At 52.4% G+C, this 27623-nt stretch overlaps 10 protein-coding genes and 1 non-coding gene across 11 annotated transcripts; 7 read left to right on the forward strand and 4 right to left on the reverse strand.

The window, feature by feature from the left end:
* The first annotated feature begins 57 nt into the window (after positions 1-57).
* On the forward strand, positions 58-131 carry QC764_0092190. The gene has a single exon. It is a non-coding gene; the product is annotated as a tRNA-Val (tRNA).
* Positions 132-601: 470 nt separating this feature from the next.
* QC764_602970 (uncharacterized protein) lies at positions 602-4172 on the forward strand. The gene is made up of 2 exons (XM_062948803.1): positions 602-3698; positions 3755-4172. The coding sequence occupies exons 1-2, from the start codon at positions 1050-1052 to the stop codon at positions 4010-4012; spliced, it is 2907 nt and encodes a 968-aa protein (XP_062797435.1). The 5' UTR covers positions 602-1049; the 3' UTR covers positions 4013-4172.
* Positions 4173-11127: 6955 nt separating this feature from the next.
* On the reverse strand, positions 11128-12661 carry QC764_0092210 (uncharacterized protein; the record flags this gene model as incomplete). The annotated part of the gene is made up of 2 exons (XM_062940931.1): positions 11128-12478; positions 12589-12661. 2 exons carry the CDS (start codon positions 12659-12661, stop codon positions 12171-12173), a joined length of 381 nt encoding a protein of 126 aa, XP_062797436.1. The 3' UTR covers positions 11128-12170.
* A 264-nt stretch (positions 12662-12925) lies between these two features.
* Positions 12926-13785, forward strand: QC764_0092220 (uncharacterized protein; the record flags this gene model as incomplete). The annotated part of the gene is made up of 3 exons (XM_062940932.1): positions 12926-13202; positions 13264-13599; positions 13658-13785. The coding sequence occupies exons 1-3, from the start codon at positions 13136-13138 to the stop codon at positions 13783-13785; spliced, it is 531 nt and encodes a 176-aa protein (XP_062797437.1). The 5' UTR covers positions 12926-13135.
* Positions 13786-14169: 384 nt separating this feature from the next.
* On the reverse strand, positions 14170-14611 carry QC764_602965 (uncharacterized protein; the record flags this gene model as incomplete). Its single annotated transcript, XM_062948802.1, has 2 exons — positions 14170-14382; positions 14426-14611. The coding sequence occupies 2 exons, from the start codon at positions 14609-14611 to the stop codon at positions 14170-14172; spliced, it is 399 nt and encodes a 132-aa protein (XP_062797438.1).
* A 305-nt stretch (positions 14612-14916) lies between these two features.
* On the forward strand, positions 14917-15646 carry QC764_602960 (uncharacterized protein; the record flags this gene model as incomplete). Its single annotated transcript, XM_062948801.1, has 2 exons — positions 14917-15545; positions 15607-15646. The coding sequence occupies 2 exons, from the start codon at positions 14917-14919 to the stop codon at positions 15644-15646; spliced, it is 669 nt and encodes a 222-aa protein (XP_062797439.1).
* Positions 15647-16159: 513 nt separating this feature from the next.
* QC764_0092250 (uncharacterized protein) lies at positions 16160-16414 on the forward strand (the record flags this gene model as incomplete). The annotated part of the gene is made up of 2 exons (XM_062940933.1): positions 16160-16198; positions 16262-16414. The coding sequence occupies 2 exons, from the start codon at positions 16160-16162 to the stop codon at positions 16412-16414; spliced, it is 192 nt and encodes a 63-aa protein (XP_062797440.1).
* Positions 16415-16452: 38 nt separating this feature from the next.
* Positions 16453-17514, forward strand: QC764_0092260 (uncharacterized protein; the record flags this gene model as incomplete). Its single annotated transcript, XM_062940934.1, has 1 exon — positions 16453-17514. One exon carries the CDS (start codon positions 16453-16455, stop codon positions 17512-17514), a length of 1062 nt encoding a protein of 353 aa, XP_062797441.1.
* Positions 17515-20226: 2712 nt separating this feature from the next.
* Positions 20227-22251, reverse strand: QC764_602945 (uncharacterized protein). Its single transcript, XM_062948800.1, has 2 exons — positions 21109-22251; positions 20227-21049 (listed from the first exon to the last, which is right to left on the reverse strand). Exons 1-2 carry the CDS (start codon positions 21213-21215, stop codon positions 20446-20448), a joined length of 711 nt encoding a protein of 236 aa, XP_062797442.1. The 5' UTR covers positions 21216-22251; the 3' UTR covers positions 20227-20445.
* mlh1 (DNA mismatch repair protein Mlh1) lies at positions 22234-25125 on the forward strand. Its single transcript, XM_062948799.1, has 3 exons — positions 22234-22734; positions 22793-22972; positions 23070-25125. Exons 1-3 carry the CDS (start codon positions 22633-22635, stop codon positions 25029-25031), a joined length of 2244 nt encoding a protein of 747 aa, XP_062797443.1. The 5' UTR covers positions 22234-22632; the 3' UTR covers positions 25032-25125.
* A 1110-nt stretch (positions 25126-26235) lies between these two features.
* On the reverse strand, positions 26236-27243 carry QC764_602930 (uncharacterized protein; the record flags this gene model as incomplete). Its single annotated transcript, XM_062948798.1, has 1 exon — positions 26236-27243. One exon carries the CDS (start codon positions 27241-27243, stop codon positions 26236-26238), a length of 1008 nt encoding a protein of 335 aa, XP_062797444.1.
* Between the last annotated feature and the right edge of the window lie 380 nt (positions 27244-27623).

The following is a 27623-nucleotide window of genomic DNA, read 5'->3' on the forward strand; positions in this document are numbered from 1 at the left end:
TACAAAAGAGAAGTGTGCTGCTGTGAGGAAACAGCAGCATGGAAAAAGATATGGTTTTGATTTCGTCCAGGCTCGAACTGGAGACCTTCAGTGTGTTAGACTGACGTGATAACCAACTACACCACGAAACCATTGGTTGTTGTCAAAAATAAGTGATGGAAGATTGGTACATGTGGAGGAGTTTGCGGTGGGGGCGTGATGGGTGGAGAAAAGTGGGAGGCGATGAGACGATGGATAAAGAAATCCGGGGATGTTCGTGGAAGGTGTTTGAAGAGGTAGCCTTGGGCTGTTGGAAAGATTCAAGTCCAGAGAGAAGGTGCTGGTCTTTTTTGGGTGGCTATTGGGCACCTTGAGGTCTTGCCGTTGATGAGGCAAGCGGCAAAGCGGCAAATGACCTGTGGCACCATGGAGCTCTTCACTCAAGACGCCGTCTCAAATGTGATCACGATGCAGTCAACTGCAATAAACATCATGCCCATGGGAGAATTGAACAAGTCAAAGAAATAGAAATCCCCAGAATCCCCAGCTCGGGATGGCGGAAAGGCGTGTAAGTGGCCAGCCGGTCTCGGCAATTGGGCCCCCGGCCCAAGAAATCGCCAATCAGTGAGCTGGTCCCGCACCTGGGCGACATCGCGCCTGTTGCCTCGGCATGTGCTTGCTGGGTTCGCCGACACCAACCACTCGCAATCGACTTGTCGAACGCCTCTGCTTTCTCTGCGGTTCTACGACTGCAACATTAAAGAACCAGGGCGCGTTTCTGGTATATTTTCAACAAACCTCTCCGCTGCAGTGTTTAACTTTCGGGCTTTGAGTGGCAGATGGTGATAGTAACGTCATCAATCGTCGATTCAACGCATCACTGAAGAAACAAATAACATCCATTGACCTAGCAACCCAAACGACAAAGACATCATTGAATAAACGTTTATTTCCAACGGACCCGATTCAGTATAATACCTCCTTTCGCACGCCGTGATTTCCGAACCAACAACCTCTTCTCTACCGATAAACAACAACAAAACCTTACCGGGCTCCATCAACAACAAACCATGCCCCGCCCAACCCAAACCATAACCCTCCCCATCCTCCCCCTCCCCCCAGGCGCGGTTCTTCTCCCGGGAGTAATCCAACGAATCTCCGTCTCCTCCCTCCGCCCCGACGTCGCCTCCCTCCTCGCAGCAGTCTACACCCGCGCCGCGGCCGCCTCCACCTCGTCCAGCAAATCCGGCCCCAGCGGAAGAATAGACACCATCCCCATCGCCTGCCTCCCCCTGTCCTCCCCCCTGATCAACTACAAGGGTCAACAGCTCCTCCTCCAGAAAGAAGACTCTCCATCTACACCACCCCCGAAAATCGACCCCTCCAAAGCCACCAAGAACGACCTCTTCCCCTACGGCGTCGACGCCAAAATCACGGGTATCGAAGGTCGTGGAACGGGGGAGTTTACCCTCCTAGTCGAGGGCATCTGCCGCGTAAAGCTAGAAAAAGCCTGGACCAACACCGAAAGAGGCTTTCTCGAGGGCAGGGTAATCGACCTCGTCGATGATGCAACCGAGCTTGAAAAGGGCGGGGTGGTGCTCCAGGAATTGTTTAACCACCTCAAAATGCTGAGTCGGGAGTTGGTTGCGATTCTTAGGTTGACTGCCATGTTGCCGAGATCTGGTCAGCAGGGTTTGTCGCCTTTGTTGGCTAGGAGACTGGATCTCTTTATTACACGGCAGAAGCAGCCGGGGGCGTTGGCGGACTTTATGGCGAACATTGTGGAGGCTAGTTATGAGGAGAAGTTGATGGTGCTGGCGGCGGTGGAGGTGAAGGTGAGGGTGCAGAGGGTGATTGATTTGTTGGATAGGCAGGTGAATGGGTTGAAGAGGGGGATTAAAATTACGGCTATTAGCACGACGGGGAGTGGGATGTTTCCGTTTTTAGATAAGGGGAAGGAGGAGGAGGAGAGGGAGAGGTTTAGGAGGGGGGGGACGATTGTGCCGGTTAAAGGGGGGTTGCCTGGGGTGGGGGGGTTGCCGGGAATGTTTTCGGGGGGGCAGCAACCAAAGGGGATGATTGGAGGAGGGGGGCAGGATGGGGAGGATCAGGAACCGAATGAGATTGAGGAGTTGGCCAAGAGGCTGGAGGCTGCGAAGCTTTCGCCTGAGGGGGCTAAGGTGGCGGAGAGGGAATTGAAGAGGCTGAAAAAAATCCATCCCGCGCAGGCTGAGTACGCTGTTACGCGGACATATCTGGAGACGCTGGCGGAGATTCCGTGGACGGTTACGACTGATGATCGGCTGGGACCGCATACGCTGCCGAGGGCGAGGAAGCAGTTGGATGAGGATCATTATGGGTTGGAGAAGGTCAAGAAGAGGCTGTTGGAGTACTTGGCGGTGCTGAGGTTGAAGCAGAGTGTGAATGAGGAGGTTGACAAGGAGATCAAGAAGGTGGAGGAGGAGCTTGGGGCCGCTAGTGCCCACCGTGACACCAAGGAGGCGGAGGAAGCGGCCGAGAAGGCTGCTGATGCAACTACTGCCCTGGAGGAGAAGATCAAGGCTAATAGTGCGAAGGTTGAGATTCTTCGCAGCAAAAGAATGGTTGATAAGTCCCCCATTCTTTTGCTTGTCGGCCCCCCAGGTGTAGGCAAGACCTCCCTTGCCCGCTCCGTCGCTACAGCCCTTGGCCGCAAGTTCCACCGCATCTCCCTCGGCGGTGTCCGCGATGAGGCGGAAATCCGCGGCCACAGAAGAACCTACGTCGCAGCCATGCCAGGTCTTATAGTACAGGGCCTCAAGAAAGTCGGCGTGGCGAACCCAGTCGTCCTGCTCGACGAAATCGACAAGATTGGCGGCTCCAACCACCACGGCGACCCCTCTGCTGCCATGCTGGAAGTTCTCGACCCGGAGCAGAACCACAACTTTGTCGATCACTACATCAACATCCCTATTGACTTGAGCAAGGTCATGTTCATTGCCACAGCCAACAGCCTGGATACCATCCCGGCACCGCTGCTGGACAGGATGGAGACGATTTACATTCCGGGGTACACCACGTTGGAGAAGAGGCATATTGCCATGCAGCATTTGGTACCGAAGCAGATTAGGGTCAACGGGCTGAGGGAGGAGCAGGTTGTTTTTACGGAGGAGGTGGTGGGGAGGATCATTGAGAGTTATACACGGGAGGCGGGGGTCAGAAATCTGGAAAGGGAGATTGGGTCGGTGTTGAGGGGGAAGGCGGTTGAGTACGCGGATGCGAAGGATGCGGGACACCCGGAGAAGTACAATCCTGTGCTGACGGTGGATGATCTTGAGCGATTCCTCGGCATTGAGAAGTTTGAGGAGGAGATTGCGGAGAAGACGAGCAGGCCGGGGATTGTCACGGGCTTAGTGGCGTATAGCTCGGGAGGAAATGGGAGCATCCTGTTTATCGAGGTGGCGGACATGCCGGGCAGTGGAAGGTTGCAGCTCACGGGTAAACTGGGGGATGTGCTGAAGGAGAGTGTGGAGGTGGCGCTTACGTGGGTGAAGGCGAATGCGTACGAGCTTGGCCTGACGCAGAACCCGGGGGAGGATATCATGAAGGGGAGGAGCATTCATGTGCATTGTCCTAGTGGAAGTATTCCCAAGGATGGGCCGAGCAGTGGGATTGCGCAGGCGGTGGCAATGGTTAGTTTGTTTAGTGGGAGGGCAGTGCCGCCTACTATGGCCATGACGGTATGTCTTTTCTTCTCTCATCTACTCTACGCAAGATGCTAACTTTCTCTGTCAAGGGCGAGATCTCCCTCCGTGGCCGCGTCACTGCCGTCGGTGGCATCAAGGAGAAACTTATTGGTGCGTTGAGGGCGGGAGTCAAGACTGTGTTGCTACCTGCGCAGAACAGGAAGGATGTGAAGGACTTGCCGCAGGAGGTGAAGGATGGGTTGGAGATTTTGCATGTGGAGCATATCTGGGAGGCGATACGGTTTGTCTGGCCTGATGCGGAGTGGCCGGTGGATAGGAAGGGTGTTGCTGTTCAGAGTCGGTTGTAAGAAAGGGGTGGTCATGATGATGGATGATGAGGCATGGCTATTATGGGTATATATGTGAGCGGAGTTTGTTTTTGTTTTGCTTTTGAGGGGAAAGGGGGAAGAGTAAGATAGCGTGTATTGGTATTGTAATTGAGATATTTTCATGGTTTTTATCACGAGGAGTTTCGAGGGCGTCAATGAGTGGAGATTATGATCATAGGTTGTGAGGTTCATTGATTATTGTCCACTTTTGATATCAGGGTTAAATGTTCTCATCACCAACCAGGGGTCGTAAAATTCCGGGTTATGTATGGCCTACGATCAGGGGCCGAGATTCAGGGGAAGGGTTGATTTAGACTAAAACAACAACAAACAGTTGGTTTCTCGAACCTCTCCCTCCCTCCACTTTCCAACGTGACATGGAACTGCTGTAGAAGACATGTCTGTACGTACCTACCTACCTTGACCTACATATGCATTACGCATCCTGTGGCGGCGTCGCATGCAATGCAATGTAATGTAATGTGGATGTATGGTACTAGGTTACTAGTTACTTAACTTTTTGCTGCGGTATTATGTAGTGCAGACTGACACGACACACACACACACACACACACACACACACACACACACACACACACACACACACACACACACACACACACACACACACACACACACACACACACACACACACACACACACACACACACACACACACACACACACGGAGGAAGCGGCGGAAGAAGAAGCAAGCTGAACTTGCTAGGGGGAAGGTTAAGAGGAAGGGTGGTACTGCATTTTTTGCATGGATGGGATTTTGTTACACTGCTTGGGAGGTACCCTTGTCTTTTTCTCTCTGGACTTTTGGCATCCTGCTGGGCTGTGTGGTGATGTATAATTATAATACCTATTTGGGGCACTCACTGATGGTTGTAGTAGCGTGGGTTTTGGTTTCAAGGTTTGATGGTTAAGATTGGTATTTTAATAGCTCTGTTGATGTGAGATTCAGTGGGTGCAATACAAAGTCATAAAACGAAGGGAGCACGGAAACACGCGGATGGTCTGTGTACGATATATTAAATTCTTTTTTTTTTGTGTATGTGTGTGTGTGCATGTTGTTTTTGTTACTTGCTTACCCAAGGTTGCAAAGGGTTACGGTTACCGGGAAAATGTCTCAGTTGTTGGTGCCAATGAAGGGGGAGGGATTTAGGGGTGGTTGGGGTGATGTGGTGTGATGACGAGGTCATGCTGTGGCGAGGCGGTGTATTGTAGTTAGGTAGCTGATTGTCAATATGTCAGTTTTGGGGATTGTTGGGGTTTTGGAAAGAGTGAGTATCTGTGTATGGGTGAGGGTTGTGAGGCAAGTTTCCTTATCTTTTGATGGGTTTGATAGTGCTGCTTAGATGGTAAAGATTGATTTGGATAGGGGCGTATGGGGATCGGTTTTGTATAGTGCAATGAGTGTTTTTGAACTACTTGTTTGCCTACACAAGGAAGTGTTTCAGAGTTCCACGTTGACAATGCATCATCTTCATGTGTCTATTTTGTCTGTTGACATGTTGTATTATCTGGTGCTTTGGTACCTATAACGCTTACAAGTAAAGCTTGTTGCCCTGGCGACTAACACAACTAACACTGAAATGTTGGTGCTTGAGCAACTCCCTTATTACCCTTGAATTAACCCATGAGATCTCCAGGCCACTTTATTTGAGACCTGGGAATAGACAAAAGAAGTAGATCGCTCCGGGATGTCAGGTAGGGCTCTTACAGGTGCCTACATGGCACGATCTTTCTTATCATGCGGTGATCACGGCCGTTGGCTCTGTAACTCATGGACACCAGGATGGGGGCTACATGTCAATTTCAGCGTTGTATACACGTTCTTTCTGCAAGCTCATGGCGTGCCATCATTGAACCACATCTCCCATCTGATCTGCGCAGCAAGCCGCCGTCGATAACCCTGGGAGAGCAAGACATCTTCGGAAGGGTACTGCAGAAAAGAAAAGTGAATCTATGTGGAAGGGTGGTACAAGAAATCGAGAGGGGTATTTATCTCCTTCTTCTGCGATCTGCCGAAGCCTTTTCCTTCTCTTACTGCTTCGATTGAGGGAGAGGGACTTTGCTGCTGGCGGAATTGTGGAACACCGTTTCCAACTAGGTTAGGTGATACGAAGTGGTTGGTAGTTGGCTGGTATCATTGGGTTGTGGCTTCGTTGTCTTTTTGACATTACTATCGTTACCTACATCGATGACTGGATCTCCGGCTGAGCGAGACAAAATTCCCGGTTGGTATAGAAAGCTGGGTAGTAGTGTGGACTTGTCATACAGGTGGGCCTGGGGACTGGAGGTTGGAAAGGGGATTGTATCTCTGCATGCATTGTACTGCCTCTTGAGGGCCCTAGGATGGAAGTCTGCTGTATATCAAGTCTATTCGAGTTACATGACATCAATTACACATGAATTCATCTCTTCCTTCAATACTCCTAGAAATATCACATTCCCCCCTGTCTTTTATCGGACCTCTCACCCTCCAACCCGCCTCCGAACACACCCAAGTCGTGTAGTCACCCGCCGCTCAACCCTCGGCACCGATTACCACCAACCCACACCCGTCCAAATCTCCAGCTCCAACCAACCCAATCCCGTCCCGACCGTCAGGTTCATGGCACCCAACGATAGGCTCTCCATCAAACACTCTTTGTTTCCGGGTCCGGATGCGGGTAAGTTGAACGACGGGTACGGGTGTTACCAACAACGGCGGACTGGAACCTTTCCACGAAGCGGATATAGAACCAAGTTGCCGGGATTGTACGGAATCTTCTTTTTTTGACTGGGACAAAAGATAAAGGTTACATTGTCATATCACTGGAATGATATTCTTGGGGTACGGATTCGCGGCCCTTTGGGAATATGTACTGGGCTTTGCTTGCTTCATATGTGTGTATGGTGGGCGTTGCAATGAGGGAAGTAATGTTACACTCATCTGGTGTTGCTTTATCTTAGTCAGCCCGGTCTTTGCTGCTGCTCCTGATTGATGATGTAACTGATCAAACTTGGGCATCATTCTTACTGTCTACCTGCGGCAACTGTAGCCGGAGAGAAAATTGCTTCCTGCTCAGGGTTCCCTGTCTTTTTTGTCTTGAGCAAGTTATCTGACCTTGTTTCGTGATGGAGTCATGAAAGGTACCCAATCCCGGCTGTAAACAGGGAAAGACATGTCCTGCAAGAAAGGAAACGGAAGCAAGGAGTTAATCTCGCCGTGGTGGTCAAGCAAGAATATCCCGCGCATCTGGCGGAGGTCGCGGGCTAAAGTACCGCGAAATCATCGTGTACTATTTCCAGAACACATCCCCCTCGCTTCTGCGTGGGCCTCTCGGGTTGAATATAGCGTCTCACCGATGAAGGCCATGTCAACCGATCGAGACGGACGAATGAATGGCAACTGATCCGTGGATCGAAGCGGGAAGAAATTGGAAAGCCATGGTGGTTCAACGGGATGAGGAATGCTTGTTGTCAACCTGGAAGGCAGCTGGGAGTATGAGGTGGTAGTCAGTAGCTGTTTGCTGATACTCCAATCCCCCGTTGATCAGCTCCATGATAAGATGGCATGATCCTGTATCCCAGAGTCCTTTACCCATGAAAATCATAATCCTCATGTCATCCTCACCCATCATGCACCAAGCAAGCAGTTGCAGGAAAGAGCTGCATCTTCCCAACATTCTGCCCAAATTTAGGGAAATTTTCCAAGGAGAATATTCTCCGTCGGAATAAGCACCCGAGCCGTGAGAAAAAAAAAAAAAGCCTTGGCCTGCGTTTTTGAATACCCCTTCTTCTGCCTATAATTGTCTCAACAGCAGGTAGAGATCCACCAGTCATCATCACAGTGAGGTAGCCAGTCAGTCATATCCACCGGACAACCTGCAAGCTCAGGGCCAGACCAGCCTTACAACACCCTCCGACTTTCCTACTTTGGCCAAGTCAAGCTCTCCCTCCTCCTCATGGAGCATGCGTGGCACCCCATTCTGGTAAATACCTTGTAACGCAAGAATGCTACCCTCTCCCGCCTCAGGACCAATGCAGCCGAGATTAAAGGACACAACGGCGTAGATCTGCGAACCGCATGCATAGGTCAGGGCGATCATATAAGGCCTCATACACTTAAGACTGCAGCTATTGGATGAGCGAGACTCCAACAAAAATCACTGGGCGGCTCTCGAAGCCTTTTCGCTGTGTCATTTGTGTGTGTGTGTGTTATCCCTCAATCCCAAAAGTTGACCAAGTGCCAGGTAAGATCGACCTCTTAGGCGGGGAAATCTCTTGTCAGATCTGAGCATCTAGGCCCTTGTTTTTACCCCTTGGGCCGTGCGGTCTTTACCACCTATTATCCCCTTTTTATATCCGGGGTTGAGCAAGAAAAGATAAATAACTTATCGTCACCTCAGGGTCAACGAGCGGATCCTCCCTCCCCCATCCCCCCATCACATCTGACGCAGCCCAAGAGCTTCTAGATGGATGACGGGACACATTTGCGGGATATGTTGACGCCTAGCCAAAAGTCAAGTCATAAAAAGGGGGGGCCAGCATTTTGACAGGGGGGCAGCCCCCAAGAAAAAACCCAGGGTTTGAGTAGTAGTAGAAGAAAGCAAACCCGTCAGTGTGTACATAGAAGTTCCAGGATGCTGCCGTGTCATTCTGGGCTGTTGCGTGGTGGAGTGGTAAGCACAAAGCGCCGTTGCATCGCGAGCGGGTCTTCCGTCTGTTAGAGCAGAATCTGGGACAAGACCAAAGCCGTTCGCAGTCGCTACCAAAGGTTGCAACCCTACGGAGCTGGCCCTCAACCAGCATCCGTGGATGGTTACTTTTTCATCCCATCTTTTCTTCCGTCCCGTTTCGCAGGAGCAAGCAGGAATTTGTCTGTGGGTTGCTCGCCCCAAGCACCCCAAGCACCCCAAGCGCTCGGCGATGGATCCTGCCGCGGAACCCCCTTTCGTCCGATGTTGACGTGATGGTTTCGGCAGGTTTTCCACTACACACACCCTCTCTCGAGGAGGCCTGATGATGATATGTGCTGAGATTTCTTGAAAGGCCGGTCCAGTTGACGTTCAAATTCCTGGAAGAAGGAGCATGATCTGCAGCGACCTGGTGGCGCCGAAAAGCAAGCTGCAAGCAATGCAGAAGCGAGTGGGGGACTGGAAAATGCTGGAAATAGGAGGGGCAATGACGGGGGTGGTATAATAGCCCTGGGGTCTAGAGCTTTGGAGTATCAGATGAAAAGTCAAAGAGTATCTAGATCCATCAGACAACGTGTGGTCTTGACATGTGATCAGTTATCAGATTAGTTGGCGCACTCCGGACTCAGTGACATAGCAAGCAAACTGGGAGGGTATCCAGACTCGGAATGAGCCCCGTGGTGATGGGTAAATTTCCCGGCCACGAGGAGACAAGGAAAGAGAAAAGAAGATTTGACGGCGGTGCCCGGTGGCCGACGGGAAAGCTCATGGTTCCCCACACTACATGGGCTTTTGGAGCAAGGATGAGAGAAGTGAAGATAGAACCAATGGGTCCAAAAGTCCTATCGTCAACTCTTTTTGCTCGCAAATGATGGTCGACGGCTCTGGCAAAGAGGTATAGAGTGCTGACGGAAGACAGTGGTTCCGTGTCGAGGGGCACATAGCCCTGGACGAGCTGAAAGATGACCCTGACTGATACCAGTGTCCTACAAGAGGTCTTTCTGGAGTCAACACACCATTGTAATTTCTTCCTGCGGCAGGTACAGCAGTCACAGACGGGACGATGCACCGTGATAGCAGTGATAGAGGGACCGTTTGTGGACATCCGTCATGACAGCAAAGACAAAGAAGTCGAAGCTACCCTACATGCTGCCACTGGCTACCCAGCATGCAATTTGGGGAAGGATCAGGTTGATCTCCCATCGATCAAAGAAATGTTCCATTCTCTGTCTCTGCCCTGTTGACGTCGATAAGAGACAAGACCGGACGAGCCCAACCGAGGCTACGCGAGACAAGACGATACGAGACGAGTGCAACCGTCTGTGGGGTGCACAGCGCTTCGATGGGGAAATGCAAGATTGCAGATGGACCCGTAGAACCAAAGAGGCATCCATTTCATCGCTTCTGTCGAGATGTATTTTCCAACGAGCAGTGTCGTTCGGACGCTTTTCTCAAGTTCCAATTCTTTCGGCGACTTGCCCAGCCCAACTTGGTCCTAAAATGGCCCCTGCATTCCCCGAAGGTAACCTCTCGACGCAAGTCTGGATTACCTCGGAGAACGGAAAGTGTGATGATTGGCGGGGTGTCAAGTCGGCGGGGGACCAGCTACAGTAGTGTATGCAGACTGAGAAAGATGCTGATAACTGGTGATGGGGCGGACCAGTTTTCCCCTAGGCGCCCGCATGAGCACCGATAGACATGGCCAGTAACTGAGATCCGGGTGTTGGTGTTGATTCTTTTTCCCAAGTGCCGAGCTGGGCAAATAGAAGTGCCTTTGCCCAGGTTCGTCATGCTTGCTGTTGATACAAAAGTCAAGTTTGATCAACGACAGGCGCCAAGCTTCCAGACACTGAGAATCATGGAAGCGATCTTCCATGGCCAAAGCGCCGTGGTTCCCCCACATCACTAACTACAAACGGGCGCTTGGTGCTACCGACGCCTGTTCGGCCGTTATTTGCGTGTTCGCGTCTTTCTTCGTAGCGTACAGAGCACTACCGGAGCTTCAGGACGGGCCCGACTCGGCACATCCCCAGTTCGTATATCTCCGAGACTTCCAGACGTCCTCCGTCCGTAGCCATGACCTGTCACGACCAAGGCAGGTAACCGAGGCATCTCGACCTTGAATCCTTGAAGAATGCGACGTGAAGCTCATGGAGGTGACAGCATGATCCTCGGCAGAGAGCTTCTCCGGCGTGTTGTTGTCAACGGACAGTGATGAGAGTGGCATCTGCTGCTTCAAGACACGCACCCACGAAGGGCCACACGATGCTCCCTGTAACCCCTGACTTATATTAGCCCAATTAAAGGCAGCAGTGGGTGATCTTGCCGTCGTCCGTCGGGTGTTGTCGTCTGGGCCCCGGCCCCAGGATGTGACATGGGATCTGATCAAATCTTGTTGATGCTCGGGTGGCCCCAGCTTGCGTCTTGGGGATCGACGTCCTGCACGATGTTACCCTTTTTGGCTGGCCCACGGGCATGTCGCACCAGACCCAACAAGGAAATCAATTAAAGTTTAGGGGTTGATGACTTACACGTACTTTATCTTGACTTCGCGCCCACCACCCCCAGATATCCGCGCTAGAAATCCATACTGTAGAGGATAATGCCTCCCCTTCCACATGATGCTTCCATAGGTGTTCATTGCGCCGGACGCGCACCGTTGTGCGTGCTTTCATCTCGAGGTCTGTGCCTTTTTCTCTACCAGGACATCCTGTAAAGAACAGCACCGGCGTGGAAAATGCTAAGGAGCCACTGGGGTGCCAGGGGGAGCACCACCATGACGGAACCGCATGCCACGCCCGCAATTTGTGCGCGCTGTGGAGGGGCGATCTGCCGTCCAAATGAGAGTTCGCAGCACACGGTTTACCGACCTGTACCTGCTCTATTGGGGCAAAGCAATCAGATTGTTGGGCGAACTCCTGCCGCACATATGCGCGTGAGTTGGGATGACGAGATTTGTGTGCTCAAACTGATGGAAGATGTTCGTGCTGTGTAACCAGCTTCCAATCGACTGAGACACCGTCTGCAGCTTTCATTGGTCGATTTTTGTGATTCGCTCCTGCGTGCTCCGGAGCTCTGGTGAAGTGCCATACTGGGAGTGGTGGGGTGGTTCAACCACCCTCAGCAACCCGACCTGATTTTTGTTCCGAGCTTCCAAGGTTGGTGTAGGTGGTCGGATGCTTCTAGGTTCCCTCCTCAGCAACCCGGAATAGCCTCTCATCCTGAGACGGCCGCCGACATTGAGATCTGACTCCCCGGAGAGGGCCCGGCCGTCCACCGTCGCCGTGCTTCGGAAATTTTGTGATGGCGGGGAGATCAGATAAAAGCGGTAAGGCTAATGTTAGCGCATGTACGGGACAGCTGCTCGGCACGCTCACGGCGGCTCCAAAACGGAAGAATGTGGCCACGGGATGGGCCTTCTCTTGATTGTGGGTGGGAGCTGCTTCTCATTTAGAAATCCACCCGCCCAAACGGCTCGCTTCCCGAGTCGAGCGTGCTGCGGGCAACGCATTGCCTGGCCGAATTGGGAGGGGTATGATGTGTAACTCAAAGACCGGATGAAATGTGATGGACACCGGGACATTGGAAAGATCAGACGACTCGGTTAGGGCGAGGTTGGCAGAGAGGAGACAGAGGTGCACCGGTAAATCTTCGAGGAACCCCCGCCCACGCCGTCGGGAATCGGGATCCGTACGATAGCGGCCTCGCTGCCAGGATGGGGGCGAGGTTGGTACAGCAAAAAAGGTGTAACCGCCTAGCACTGCAACGCAAACGGTCACTAATGTAGCAGATGATGAAAAGATGCAAAGAGGTGTAAAGACTTTTCTTTGAGGGAGACGAAGAGCAAAGCGGAGATAAGCGTACCTATAGCATCGTCGATAACGCCCATGATCACCGTCAACCCAAGACAAGACCCCCTCCAAACTTGACACAGCATGAACTCGGGAGATCCTGGGTGATGCTGTTGACGAAGGAGATTAGATCAGACTGTACACGATGGGTACACCACCTCGCCGTGGACCTGAGCGAGATGTCGTCACAGCGGGCTGCTGCAGGTGCATATCCGCACACCCCATTTCTTCCAAAGCTGAAGAAAAGAACTTTTGATGTGTCCGTGGCGCTGACACATTCGAGGCACGGCCATGTAAGGTTTCAGAAGGGTGCATGTACTGGAGGTCAGCCTTGCACATATCACCCTCGAAATTGGCCCTGCTTGATAAAATACCTCACAACGTGCCACATCTGGGGTAATTCCTGTCAAAAGCTGCGCGCCAAGATGAGGAAGTTGAGGTAACTCTTAATTACATTGATATTATTACCACAAGAGCATGCCACCACGGTGCCTTTACCAGTCTCCCAGTGCACTGCTGTACGGTTTTTTTGGTAGCGGCACCTAGGTTGTCCCCCCCCCATGCTCTGGTGCCCGGGTCCTTGTCAGGGGAGCTCGTGCTTGCCGGCATACCCCTCCAAGACCTCATGTTGGTGGTTCCTTCCGTCCTGGGACCGAAATGTCAAATTCTAACGGCAACTGTGACCCAGCTGTCGATAACCGGGGCAAGAACGACCGTCCTACCCGTAATACTGGAAGGAGCAATCCATCATCTGAGCTGTCACCCCAGATTACTCCGTATCTACATACACTACTCTTCCCCGGATCGGCTCCCAGCGAGACAGGAATAGCTTTACTCACGTCTGGGTCCCTCCTCATCTCGCGCCAGCGGATCAAGATCATCGACATCCGGCCCCACCCCCGTCATCTCGGCGGCACTCGGAAGATAGCTCTTGTGGGCCCCTGTTGCGCATCCGTTCTGGATTTCCGGGGCAGGTCAGCTCCAGACGGGAGTCTTGATACGGGACACGGACGCGTTGATGAACGTGCGAAGCTCCCTCTCTTTCTCAAATCTCAGTGCTGTCACTAAAAGAGACGATACAGCGGAGCGGCCCTGGGCCAATCGACGTCTCCCATCGGCGACCCGTCTGCATGGTGCGTTACTGGGTGCGTTGCCCAGCGTTCGGTTCCAACTGTCTGCAACGGCACTGGTGCACTGCTACCCAGTCTAGCTGTCGGTCATATTAACCGTAGCAGAAGTAGCAGGGAGGCACCCAGACGCCCAAAAAGTACTTACCCATTCCCTCCCATCGCAGCGACTGGGCTTGTTCTCGATTTTGAACCCTCCCCTTCCCCCCTCCACTGTCTGTGCCCTGTAACAGCCCTGAGATGACCGGGGGGGTTGCTGGCATTGTGGTTTACCCTTCGATTTGCAGCCATCCATGGCCATCCACCTACCAGGGTGACCTGCCTACGACTATCCCTGCTCCGTCTGGCCCCATCTCAAATGCGCCGTTGCTCTTCTTTAAGTCGCACAAAAACCACCGGCTTCCACTGGCTCCAAATCTCTCCTTCAACCGACCGACTCTCACTAGCCGCCCAGCCTGAGAGCAGTATCACCGAGCATCGATATATACGGCACGACGACCACCCGGCACCTGGCACCTCTCCAGCACCTTGGGCACCAATCCGTACGCGCGCCTTTTCACGCCTCCAGCTCCCCAGACGACCAACAGGGTGACGATACACTTCTTCTGCAGCTCTCCGATAGTCTTCCTCCAATCTTCGGTCATCTGGCGCAGAGCACTAACACGGTTGTGCGCGCTGTGCTGTGATACTCGATTCACCAGGACTCCCCATACCGGGAATCACCCTCTGCGTCATCGCTTGTCTGACAACCAGGCCTCCTTTCTCGTGCGTCTGCAGCCGACTCCTTCTCCAGTAAACAAGCGGCCGGTTCAGTTCGGCCGGATCCTGCTGTCGTCCATCCTCAAAAGGGGACCGCTGTCTTGGACCAAAGAAGAGGCGCCAAAGGCCCGCCTCCGAAGCACTTGCCATCTCACCCCACGTCAGACTTTTGCATCTTTTCGAAAACATCATAAAACCTCTTTCAGGAGACCCACCAAATATTCTGGCCCTCGAGGACACCGGGCAGTGACACTCTTGAACTTGGCTGCATCGGGTAATGTCGATCAGCGTCTCTGGATCTGGGGTACGGTCTGGAAGTTTGTCTCCCCAGGCGGAGACTTCCGTGAGACCATCGTGTTAACTGAGCTTACACCGACGCCGTCCTCATCGAAGCCCTCGAGCCGAGTTAGACGGTCACCTTCCGGGCTCTTGGCTACGCCAAAGCCGCCTCCTCCATGCAGCGCAGCCATCCAGGTGACGACTCCTGGACACCTCTCGGCCAACGCCGAGGGATATCAGACCTGGCGCGATCCGCCTTGAGTCTCGACTTGCACTGGGTCAGGGCAGACACTGAAAGTGCTGCTCGTCAGAGGAGCTATCCCTCTCCCCCCATGTCAGGATCTCCATCGATCCCCCCTAAACTCAGCCAGGAGGCAGCCGAACGGGCGCAGGGAAGCTATCAGCCCATCACGCAGGATGTTTACCGTGGAATCCCAACATCACAAGGTCACGAAAGGGCGCAGGCGAGCAACATAGCAGGACCTTCTCGGCAGTTCCTCACCGATCCACCAGAACGAACCGCATATTCTTTCCCTCCACAGCAATCTGAGAGACCGGCACCTCAGCCTCTTACTTACTCCCATTTGTCCAGCCAGATCGGTGGACAACCAGGGCCGGCATATCTCCCAATCCCAGGCACAGGCAGTGCAGTTGGGCCATCGGGACAGCTGGCAGCTTCCCAAACCTATCCTTCAACACTTCACTCACAGCTGCAAGATCCTCTTCAACATAGCTCTGCAAAGGCGAGGAAGACCAAGGGGCATGTGGCATCCGCATGTGTGCCGTGCAAGAAAGCCCACCTTCGGTTGGTTGCCCTGTCAAAACCTGTTGGCATTGCCTAAAGACACGAGACTGACAGCTTGCAGATGTGACCGTAGGTACCCAGAGCCCTTTCGCCCCGATTGATCACAAGAAGCAGGACAGAAATTGGACGCAGAGTGTGAGCAGGCATCGCCAACTCTGCGGCACCGCAAATGCGATCCCTGGTTTTGATTGACATGATATTGTCAACAATTCCGGGATTGTTTTAGGCGCGGCATCGACTAGCGCCTAGCACCAGTGTGACGCGGTATACCCCCATGAGCAATTTCTGTTTTTGGCACGGCATACTCAAGATGAGACGACCCACTAGGCCAGTGACGAATGGGTTGGGAACTCTTGGGCCGCCCGACTGCAGGAACGGGTGGAGGTGGTTCTCAAGCGGGTTCCATGATGTTCCGGGCCCGGGTAGGAGAATGCAGATAATCCAGCATGCTTATGCGTGGATGAGCTCGCCGACAGTTGGCTCGCTACTGCAGCGCGGATGCTTGGTCCTGCGGCAAAACCGGGCCGCTGCCCTCGAGGTGTGGTGGGATTCCCGCAAATACACGGCCCGGACGCCTCTGTTTCCACCATCGTTTTAGCCATGGTGGCGCCGAGATGGGAATGGGCTTTGTCGATGAGGAATCCCAACTGCTTGTCCTTTCTGTTCACCAAGTACTTTGAAGTTGCGATTAGAGAATCTGCTGACTGTTTTCACAGCGGAGCGGCCTTGTAGCCGATGTGTCTCTCAAAACAAAGCCGATCAATGCGTCGACGTCCAGCACAAGAAGCGTGGGCGACCCCGGCTTCGAGACGACAACCAGACGAGATATGAAAGCGGGGGGAGGATGGGAAGTGCAGCAGAGGCCATGAGAAGGCCCTTGACATCCGTGTATGGTTCGGGTTCCACGATGGGTATGGTTCAAAGTGACAGTCTCCGACGCACTCAGTCGTATCGCGTGCTGAAATCTCAGCCAGCCGAATCAATCGCACCGAGATTCCTCGAACGAGGTTTGGCAGCTGATGCAAACGTTTTTCCAGCTCCCCTATCGATATCGACAACGAGGGTTCCCGAAGAACCAGTGGCATACTTGAGGGTTGTTGGCCTGGAGTTTTTGAAGGCATCGGCAACCTTCTACAGCGCCATAGGACGGCCGTCGAGAACGGGTTTCAAACTGCTGGAGGATGTACTTGCACCCGGTGATCGCGGCAAGGCCGAGAGAATTGACCGACAGACAAAGGAGGAGCAACGGAACAGAGAAATGGGACTGCCGGCCATGACGACCGTCGATGAGCAAGCCCACTTTGCTCAAAGACTCGGGTTCGGCGCAGATGACATTGCAAGATACCAGACAGACTGGAGGGTGGAGCATCTTACCTTTGAGGGAGAAGATAGTCAGCATCGACAATTTCCAACTCGATTTGGGCTGGTGAAGGAAGATTCGGTTTGGTTTGTCGTACTAATCCTCCAGATCCAGCCACCTAGACCATATCAGTACCCGACGCCCTCGCCGAACCCAAGAGACAACACATATCCTTATCAGCCCACGCCCCTGTCGTTTTCCCAGCCCACGCCCATGTCAGCGACGTTCGATCCGAGGCAATCAAGGCTAGGAGAGCCTTCGCCCTACGGAGCGAGGCAGTCGATGGCCATTGGAGCCCCGCCACCATCGATAATGACGGGAAGGAGCCCTGGCCTTCCCTCAGGTTACGTCCCATCTCCAAACAGGCCGAGCTACCCAGAAACGTCATCCTCCTACCAGGTACCCAGAAGCGAGATTCATCCTCCATCAAGTCGGCCGCCTCAGATGCAAGGGTACCAGCTTCCACCGTTGAACCTTGGGCCTTCCACGGGTCCTTCCCAACCGCAGCCACAAGAGAGGCAGTCTCGAGGAGATCGACCACGAGTTGATATTGGCGGTCTCCTTGATCACCCGGGTCACCCCAGGGATCCACCACCACCACAACAATGATACTCATGATGAGATGGGCAATTCAAAGACCAGGATATGGGAGCGGCGGTGCGATTTGCCGTGGGATGTCAAAAGCATGTTGTTGATCATTTTTTGGTTAGCTCCGCAGGTTTGGATGCAGGTTTCGCCGGGCAGGAATTTTCGTGAAGTTGATCGCGCTTTCGAGTGGCTTTGCATAGATGATACCACTGTACAATTGGCAGAAGTTGTGGGCCGCGGTGCATTTTTGGGCGTTGGAATGTCTTTGTGGAGGATGTTTGGGGCATATGCCATTGTGTGGCACTTTTCTCTCTTCTTTTTTGTGACTTTCTGTTTCTCTTCTGTGTTCTTCTTCAGACTCCTTTTTCGCTTCTTTTCATTTCTTCGACATCTTTTGACTTCTCTTCTTTGAGCACCGCCGCGGCGGGCTTGGTTGTTGGCTAGGCGGCACCGGGCTTTTTTTCTTCTTGTATGGGATTGTTATCCCTTTTCACGCAGGCGGAAGGGATGCCGCGCTTTTTTGGGGGAGGATTATCTTTGGTGGACTTTTCTTGTATGAACTATAGCGTGGTGGATAAATGCGGACATAGCGATTGGTACGTGTGAGTCGGAAAAACCGGTAGTAGGAAAGGATATACTGGGAATTAACTGTCAATGTCTTGTTGGCTGTGTGCTTGGGAACTGTTTGTCGATGATGTTTGTTGTGTGTTGTGTGTATATGGCTGCTGTCGTTTGGGTTGTTGTGAGAAGTGAAGGGGGGAAGAAAACGAATGAGATGGCATGGGAGATTCGCCTATGTCGGGTCGACATGATCATCCTGGGGTACCTTCCTTTCCCCTCTCGTATGTATGCTGATATGCGGCCCGTCTGGTAGGCCGGCCCACCATCACTCATTCCTTTGCAGATCCGGACGGTCCAGGCCCAACATGGCATCTTTTTTTGGGAAATGAAATAGGTGGTGCGGTTGCTAATCAATAGATGTTGACTCGGAGTTTCGGTAACATGGCTCGAATGTGTGGGTGGTGATCTGATGGTTGTGTGAGGCAACCGTTGTTGAGATGGGGGGGCGTTGATTTAAGGTTGGTTTTTACTTGACCGTTGGAAAGTTTGGCGGACCTCCTCCACCCGTTCCGCACATGCCACCTCTCCGTGCCGGGCCGTTGCCCAGGGGGAGGAGGGAATGGTGTGCCGACGGAACGTGCCGGTTGTGGGTACTGATCTGGGTCGTTATTGAAGATCGCACACCCGGTGATGACGAGAAGGAATAGGAAGAAGTGCCCGGGGGGATCAGACGACCATGGCGGCGGGTAGGTGTGTGTGTGTGTCGGATGAAAAGGGAAACGCCACATGTCTCTTCGCTTGGCCGAGGAGGGAAGGTCCTTTTTTTTTCGAGGTTTTGCAACCAAAGGGCCCTTTTAGGTCGTACCCGAAATACGCGGGTGGAAATAGATTGCGGTGCCTTGCTGCTGGCTGCTTGCTGACATGAATGAATCCTGAATGTCGGTTGTCGGCACTTGCTTCCATCCATCCATCCATCCATCCATCCTTTTCCTTTCCCCCAACACATCGTTGACCTAGGCAGTTGGTTTTTTGGTGACGTCGAAAGAGTCGAGAATTGGACTGCTGCCGGGTGGATTCTATGGGGACGGATCAGGTATTAATATCGATAGCGTCAGAAATTCCAAATAGGAGATCGGGCTGGGTGAATCATGTTGTGGTCTCGCTCGGGTCGGGTTGAAGGAGACGGCCGGCTGGCTGGCTGGCGCTCGGTCGGTCGGTGTGTGTCGGTCGATCGGTGTAATGTGAATCACTTTTCTTTTCTTTTCCTCATCACCCGTGTTGAAGGCTTGGGGTGTTTGTGAGACCCCTTTCGCAAACAAGAAACGAAACGGGAAGAAACAAAAAAGCGAAGCAGAGAAAGGGAGGAGGAGGAAGGCATGAACAAATAATGAACATTTTCAAGTAGCACCCAAAAATAGGTTTTTTTTTTTGCTCTCTGTCCAAGGCATGTATATCAGACTTTCAACCATCCTGACATGTTATAATAACACAACATCCAAGCAGCATGAATAAAGCATGCCCGCCAAACCGCACGATCCCACCAGCCCATCCCCGATCCGGCCACCCCAATGAAACGACAATTCCCAAAAGGAAAGAAACGTTGCAACGGACCGCTTGGAAGGTTGCTTCTTTTGGCTTGGATCTTGTCTTTTTGGCCTGCTGGTTCAAACCGGTGAAAAGAAGAATGGAGTGCAGGGGATTGGTGCGCATGTGAAAAAAAAGGGAAACCCCTTCAACTTACACTATATAAAATATCCTCGTGATCGTGGAAGTTGCATCGGAGATTTTTATTCCCAATAGAAAATGCCCCGACGCAGCGCTCGATCGGTCGCGGCGGCGGCAGGGCCGTTTACGCTACCCACTGTTGAGATTTTGGAGGCGCATGAGCCATTCGGAGATTTTTTGGTTCAATTGCTTTTTTTGTGGGCGCGACAAGAAGAGGGTCAACAGCGGAAAATGCAACAGTGGACAGGGTTGGCAGGGCCCAACTTGCTTGGTCGTCCACCCGTTCATATCAAACCAAACCTGGAGGTGCAGCAGAGAGGTGGTGCTGATCCAATGACGCTGTGGAAAACGGATAGGGCAGGCAGTTGAAGAAAAAAAGGGGCCAACCAAGGATTGACACGATTGGTCTGCAGGCTTTTGTTCACTTTGAGATGCAGAGGTAAAACACGGAGGAGAATAATAGGATGGTGAGACACAAGTTCACATTATCCTGATAAAACATGCTTCGTGTTCGCTACCTATAAACTATGAGCCGCCTGGTATAAGTGCACCGCTCTATCTGAGTACGTACTGGAATTATCAAACAACTCTGCAACCTTATATTATAAGAAAACCATTTCACTTGCCCAACAAACCCTTCTCAAAAACACACCCCAGTCAGAAATGTCACCTCCTCCGATTCTCCTCTGCATCACCCTCTCCCGACTGCCCTTCGATTGGTCTCCCACTTGTGCCAGGCACATTCGTTGACTGCTGTGGCGGTAACCTCCTCGACACGGACCGAATAGGCAATGTTCTCCTATTCCCAATCACCACCGTCTGAGGATCCGACTGGAATATCGGATCTTGTTGTCTTTCCGGAGACAAAATTCGATCGATGTCATCAAAGTCTGCTACGGATATCGATGGAACCTCCGTGGGGGCAGACGAAAATGGGAAAGATGTCGTTGGTGCTTCCGTAGATGGAGACATGAGCTCGAGTTCCTCCGTCATTCTATCCCTTTTTGCATAGCGTTCTTCATCTTCATCGATAGTCTCACTGTCATATGGTCGTTTCTGGCCCGAGTGGACGCCGCCAGAGGTCAAACCCAGCAAGACATCCTCGCTAGGAAGTAATGGGTCCTCTCCGGATTGTCGAAGCAAGAAGTCGATCGACAGTTGAGAGGATTGCGAATTCGACTGGCTTGGATGTTGTTCAAAAGCCGGTTCGGGCTGTGATGGTGAAGGTAGTCTTGATGGTGTTTGTGAGGGGCCGGTTGCGCTTCTCCCCCTGTGATAGGTGAGGATGAGCACCATGGAAAGCGAGATTTTGCGGGGTTAAAGTCTTACCTGTTGCTGAGAGCATCAAGCTGAACTTGGACTGACGAGTTGGCGTCACTTCCATTGGGGTCCGGACTCGAAAGTCGGGGAAATGGTAGTCGTGAGTCGTTTGACATTGTGACTTGAGGCGAGTTTGTGAGATGTGATGGATATAGTCAAGAGTGGAGGTGTGGGGGAAGTTGCACACTAAATGCAGATCTGAAGGGAATCGATTGCCGAGCGGGGAGGCTCTGCATGTTTATGAGGACAAGAGAGATGGGAGAAAATGTAGGTAGAAACAAAAAAAAGAAAAAGACATGCAATGCATAGCAAAGAAACGAAACGGAGGGAAACCGGACGTTGCCCGAGAGATTGCAAGACCCGCCCAGCTTGTGAGCCCTCCAGGAAGCCTGGAAATCACAGGGCTGCATCCATTTTCCCTCCTAGGTGAAAAGCATTTGGCATGCACCTAGTTGGCACGGTAGGGCATCGTGCAGCGGGTGTGTGATGCACGCAAGAGCGGGAGCGGCGCGCCGCCTAGTTGGGTGAATGCAGAAGCCATCACACAGTCACACCCGCCTCTTCAACGGCCATCAAGAATGGCCCGCTGGCCACTGGGCCGCCCTGTTGCCCATCCACCCAGTGCTACCACATGCCCATGGCCCGATGGCACATTACAAAGATGGGTTTCGACACATCAGAAAAGCCGGGTAGGAGACATGCTTTGCACTGGCGCAGCACTCCAGCGGTCTTCACCTAAAGGCGAGGTCGGTCTTGATCTTCTCCATCATTCAGTTTCGGGCTATGGGCGAGATGGGATTAAATGGAAGCCTGGAAATCTTGGAGACCTCAAACGATTTGAAGGTTGAATTCGAGCCCTCCGAATTGGGCCGGGAGGTCGTTTTGTTTCCGCGAGGGCAAAGGAACCGTGGCTAAGCATCGAGCTGACTTTTCTACGCCCTCTCCTAGAACCGATTGATCTCCAATTGCAGTGGCTTAAGCGGCTCAAGTAGAGGTTGGGGCCGCGATTATGGCCTTGAATTATGACAAATGGGGTAAAGGCGGAATTGTTGGTCTGTTATGCTCCAAATATGATAATCAAGTTCGGACTGCTGTATCTGAAGAGCCTGGTGGGAGAAAAACACAAAAGAGAACGTCGGCTGTGGCTGTGGTGTTTTGTTGGTTCTTGGACAGTTCGGGACTGGTCGGTCGAGGTCGGGTTCCCTCCACGCCAAGCATTTCCATTATCAGCACGCCAAGATATTAGTCCTAGAGTGGGGTGACAGGCCCCTGAACCGAGCGGGCCGGACGGTGCACGAACAATCCGGGGCAAGCACGGTCCACCCAACCCCGGCAGGAAGAAGGTTCAACGGTGAATGCCTAGCAGAACTCGGTGTGAGCCTTTCATCGGCTGTTCTTTCCTCTTCTCCCTGTCCAGCTGAAATGTTAAGGTAGGGGTGAAATCTGGATGCCTGGATAAGACTTTGACGAAATCCTCCTGCTCTTTCTCCGCATCGCGCTTTTCTTCCGCGTCGAGCATTCAACGGCGCCACTATGAGTGATGCAATGGAGGTGGATTCCGAGGTGGATGGGCCTCGCGGTGCCAAGAGGAAGGCTGATGCTCTTGATGACAACACCCCCCAACGTCGAATCAAGGTACAGCTCCCGACACCATCTTTTTTTGAGACGAGCTGCACTAACAGCATGCTCATAGCCCCTGGACGAAGATGTCATCAACAAAATTGCTGCCGGGGAAATCATCGTGGCTCCCGTGAACGCCTTGAAGGAGTTGATGGAGAACTCTGTCGACGCGGGATCAACCACCGTAGATGTTTCGGTGAAAGAGGGAGGCTTGAAGTTACTACAGATCACTGATAATGGCTCTGGCATCGAGGTTAGATCCCCCCTGTTAGCGTCCGCTATCACCCGCTCGCTTCCTCGCCGCCCCCTTCATCCCCCTTGTTCCGAGTGGTTACTCATCAAAGAAACAGAAAGAAGATCTGCCAATATTGTGTCAACGTTTCACGACGTCCAAGCTCCAAAAGTTTGAAGACCTCCAGACCATCGCTACCTATGGTTTCAGAGGCGAGGCCTTGGCCAGCATCAGCCACATTGCCCATCTTACCGTGACCACGAAAACACGGGACTCAGAGTGTGCCTGGAGGGGTCACTATGGCAGCGGAGTGTTAGTCCCAGCCAAACCTGGCCAGTCTCCTGACCCAAAGCCCGTATCTGGCCGACAAGGCACCCAGATTACCGTTGAAGATTTGTTCTTCAACGTTCCTACAAGACGGCGTGCGTTTCGATCACCAGCCAACGAGTACAACAAAATACTGGACATGGTTGGGAGATATGCTATCCATTGTACCGGTGTGGGGTTCACATGCAAGAAACATGGCGAATCATCCAAAGGCATCTCCGTATCTCCAACAGCGCCATGTCTGGACAGAATCAGACAAATCTACGGCGCAAGCGTTGCCAACGAGCTCACCGAATTCGAGACGAAAGATGATCAATGGGGGTTCAAGGCAAAGGGACTTGCCACCAACGCCAATTACAGAACCAAAAAAACTACCTTGCTGTTGTTCATTAATAACAGATGTGTTGAGTCGACCAACATCCGCAAGGCACTCGAGCAGACCTATGCGTCATTCCTCCCCAAAAACGGTCATCCGTTTGTATACCTCAGCCTTGAGATAGACCCACGCCGGGTCGACGTCAACGTCCACCCAACCAAACAAGAAGTCAACTTCTTGAACGAAGACGAAACCATTCAAGCAGTATGCGAACACTTGCGCTCCAAACTAGCCGAGGTAGATGCCAGCAGGACCTTCCTCACCCAGACCCTCCTCCCAGCAAGCAGCCGGGCTGCCTCCTCCGCTCAACTGCCACCAGCCCCCTCTGCACCCTCTATGGCGATCCCGGCTTCCAGTCGAAGAGCCCCTCCTAGAAGCGACACCAGCCTCGTCAGGACAGACACAAACCTTCGGAAAATCACGAGCATGCTCCCCCCTGCCAGACCAGGCGGCAGCACGCCATCCCGCCCAGGCCCAGAGCCCATGGAATTTGACACGGCACCCGAGCCTCGTCAGCCCACATCTTGTCATTTGCACAGCATCAAAGAGCTCCGCGCAGAAGTCCGCGAGGAGATGCACAACGAGCTCACTGATATCTTTGCCAACCACACTTTTGTCGGAATTGTTGACGAGCGCCGCAGGCTGGCTGCTATACAAGCTGGCGTTAAGCTCTACATGATTGACTACGGCCGGGTGTGTTACGAATACTTTTACCAGTCGGGGCTAACAGATTTTGGTAATTTTGGTGTGGTACAGTTTCAGCCTCCTCTTGACATTCGCAACCTACTGTCATCGTCCCCAAATCTCCTCACTGAATATGAAGAAGAGCAGGATGATGATGAGGAAGAGGACATTGACCCCGAAGAAAAGGCCGAGATCATCGAGGCTGTGGTGGAGAAGTTGATTGAGAGAAGAGAAATGTTGCTGGAGTACTTTAGTTTGGAAGTATCTCCCGCGGGAGAGTTGTGCAGTGTGCCGCTGTTGGTCAACGGGTATGAGCCACCTTTGACAAAGTTGCCAGGGTTCTTGGTGAGGTTAGGGCCTTGTGTCAACTGGACGGAGGAGAAGGCTTGTTTTGAGAGCTTCCTGAAGGAGCTGGCTGGATTTTATGTACCAGAGAGGTTGCCGCTGAAGAAGGTAGCCAAAGAGGAGGATGATGGGACGCTGGACAGTGCTGATGAGAGGGAAGAAGATAATAAAGGGGAAGAGGAAAAGAGGATTGATGCGAGGAGGAGAAATGTGAAATGGGCGTTGGAGCATGTGCTTTTCCCGGCGTTTAAGGCGAGGCTGGTCGGGACGAAAGGCATCATGGAGGCTGGGGGTGTGGTGGAGGTGGCGGATTTGAAGGGGCTGTACAGAGTCTTTGAAAGGTGTTAGGTAATGGATGTTGAAGTTGGGGTTGTTGGGGAACATGGGTAGAATATACGGGGATGCTTTTCAATTTATTCTTGATCATGCCTGGCATTTGTATGTGCACAACCATGTACACGAGCAACGACCATCAGGTAGGTAACATGTGAAATTAACTGAGGGCTACTTGCGGCTGCCTAAAGTTGTACACAACCTTCCATTTTCACAGACCAAGACCTGATGGAGGAAGGTACGAGCGGTTCAGCGTATCCCTTCTTTACTCCAACGCCTGCCACTCAAATCTCAATGGCGTGCCCGTTAGCCTTGACTTTTTGGAACGTGGGCTGATGAGAACTCGCGCTGTTCGTAATTCTATCCCTACCTAACTCGATCTCCAACCACCCAGATCTTGGACAGATGGCATGGAATTAACAGAGTTATAGGAGCAAATGGTAAGTTGAATGTAATCTCTGGGGTCCGGCTGGCACACTGCCTTTAGGCGGGCATCTTTTTTGTTCGGGGCTCGAGGTTTCATTTTTCTCCTCCCCAAGGTCCCCAGACCAATCCTGGATGGCATAGTGGTCCGTTATGGCATGCGAAAAATGTGAGATGGTTGAGGTAGTGATGAAGTGTAAAATAACTGCTAGGTAGAGTCAAAGGTAGATAGATATGCGCGTGGTTGATCTTGGTGCTAGGCAAGGCTTGACTTGCAAATTCCTTGCAATATGAGGTCCGCAGATGCTGGTGTCCTGGGTCATATTCCCTTTGTGATTTCTCATGAGGACAGCCCTCGGTTCGGCCCTCAGTGTAGCAATTCCTTCGTTCCTTCCCTTTTCAGTTTTGGCGATAGCTTCATTAAGGAGCCCTGCAAGGGCAGCTGAACTAACATAGGTAGGTACGAGACATCCGATTGACCTAGAATCCTAGATTTCCCGGCGGGCAAGGTAGGCTATCGGCTGATGCGTGTGGATGTTATATGACGATTGGCTCAGATCACCTCCTCCGCCCGAGTCGTTCTTGGACGTGTATTGTTGGGGTAAGCATCGAACGTCCAATGGCACGTTGCTCTTGTACAAATGCGCCTTTTCACACCCGCCTGAACTGTACTATGGTGGTTCAAACAAGACGAATCTTTGCAAACAGGCCATATATTCCCAAACCGGCTTATATCGTCGTCGAGATGGTACGAGTCGGGGTCCATTGCGTGGAGCCATGAGTGCGATGGATTGAATCAAGCTTCCCCGTCACGCCCATACCTGACTGACTGACCCCTCTGATCCTGCATTGTTTGGTCCGTCAGGCCCCTTAGGTCGGACCAGAGGCCGGGTGTGATACCCCGCCGGTTATGTGAAAAAATTACTGCACCCAAGAAAGTGATCCGTTTGTCTGAGACGAATTCTAGCTGAAACTTCAAGCTTCTCTCATGTTCGGGATCTTCGCAGGCGATAAGCTGTACAGTGGCTGCCTTTGCCTCTCGGAAGACATCCACCTCAAACCAAGAACCGACCATCTGGGGCTCTTTGGTCAGAAGATCAATTTCATGGGTCTCTATATCAGCCCAGCTGACTACCCGATGCTTGCATATCCTCACCACCCCCGTCCTCATGATGCAAATCCGTTGGTTACCTTTCACCTCCCTCTCTGCAGTCGAGACCATTCGGTGGTGGTGGAGAGTATCGCAGCCTGAGCAATACAGTGGCCCAATCCCCTTGACGTGATGGCTTTCAAACTTGCAACGATCCCAGAGGCGCTTGCCAGACGGGTGACGTGGCACAACCCTACCATTCCTCGTCATTCGGAGATCGTTCCGTGGCAAGCACGTCTTGCAGAGTAGGTCTTTGCGAAGGCAATATCTGATGGCGTCTTGGGCACCGCGAGTGCGTATGTAATTAGACGGAGGCTCAAAACCGTACCGGGAGCTGAGGATGGCTAAGCTGGGCCAGAGTGGCCCCGCCAGATCGTGTTTTATGATACGTCGTAGAACTTGAGAGACACGACCGAGGGAGAAAACGGCCGCTACGTCGACAGCAAGATCCAGGTTGACCCTTTTCACAATTTTGAGTATGAGCTCTTCGGGGAGTTTGAGTAGTCGGCTGTGTTCGCGATTGTGAAGTCTGGCCACCATGACAGGATCTCTCGTGTCATGAACAGCCGCCTCGTTCTCGGAAGAGTTGGCAATCGATTCGGGTTGTTGATGGTTGTCTTCCGGCGGTTTTGGTTCCTCTTGGTGGGGATTCATCTTGTCCGTCATGATAGAGAAAGGGAGTTTTATGGAGCTTCCGAGAGATACTTGATGTTGCTGATCCTAACTCTGTCGATAAGTCGCCCTGTCGCTTGATGCTTCAACGAATCTCGGTGGTAAGGATACGTCCGGGGAACTGACATCAAAGGATGACGAGAGAAACAGCAAAGAGTTTGGAACTCTCAATAGGCTGCGAGAATTTGTAGGGTGTGGCTCTCAAATATCAAACTGTATTCTTGTTCCAGCCCAGGGCTTGCACAAGGTTTCTGCCTGGTTATCCACCCCGTGGCCCTGCTCCCCAGCCTCCATGCCGCCATTGTCAAATCTAGTGCACAACTGCGCCCACAGAATTAAATTCAAACAGTTTTGGCTTTGTG

The sequence above is a fragment of the Podospora pseudoanserina genome, chromosome 6 (assembly GCF_035222485.1).
Source record: "Podospora pseudoanserina strain CBS 124.78 chromosome 6, whole genome shotgun sequence".
Lineage (NCBI taxonomy): Eukaryota > Fungi > Ascomycota > Sordariomycetes > Sordariales > Podosporaceae > Podospora > Podospora pseudoanserina.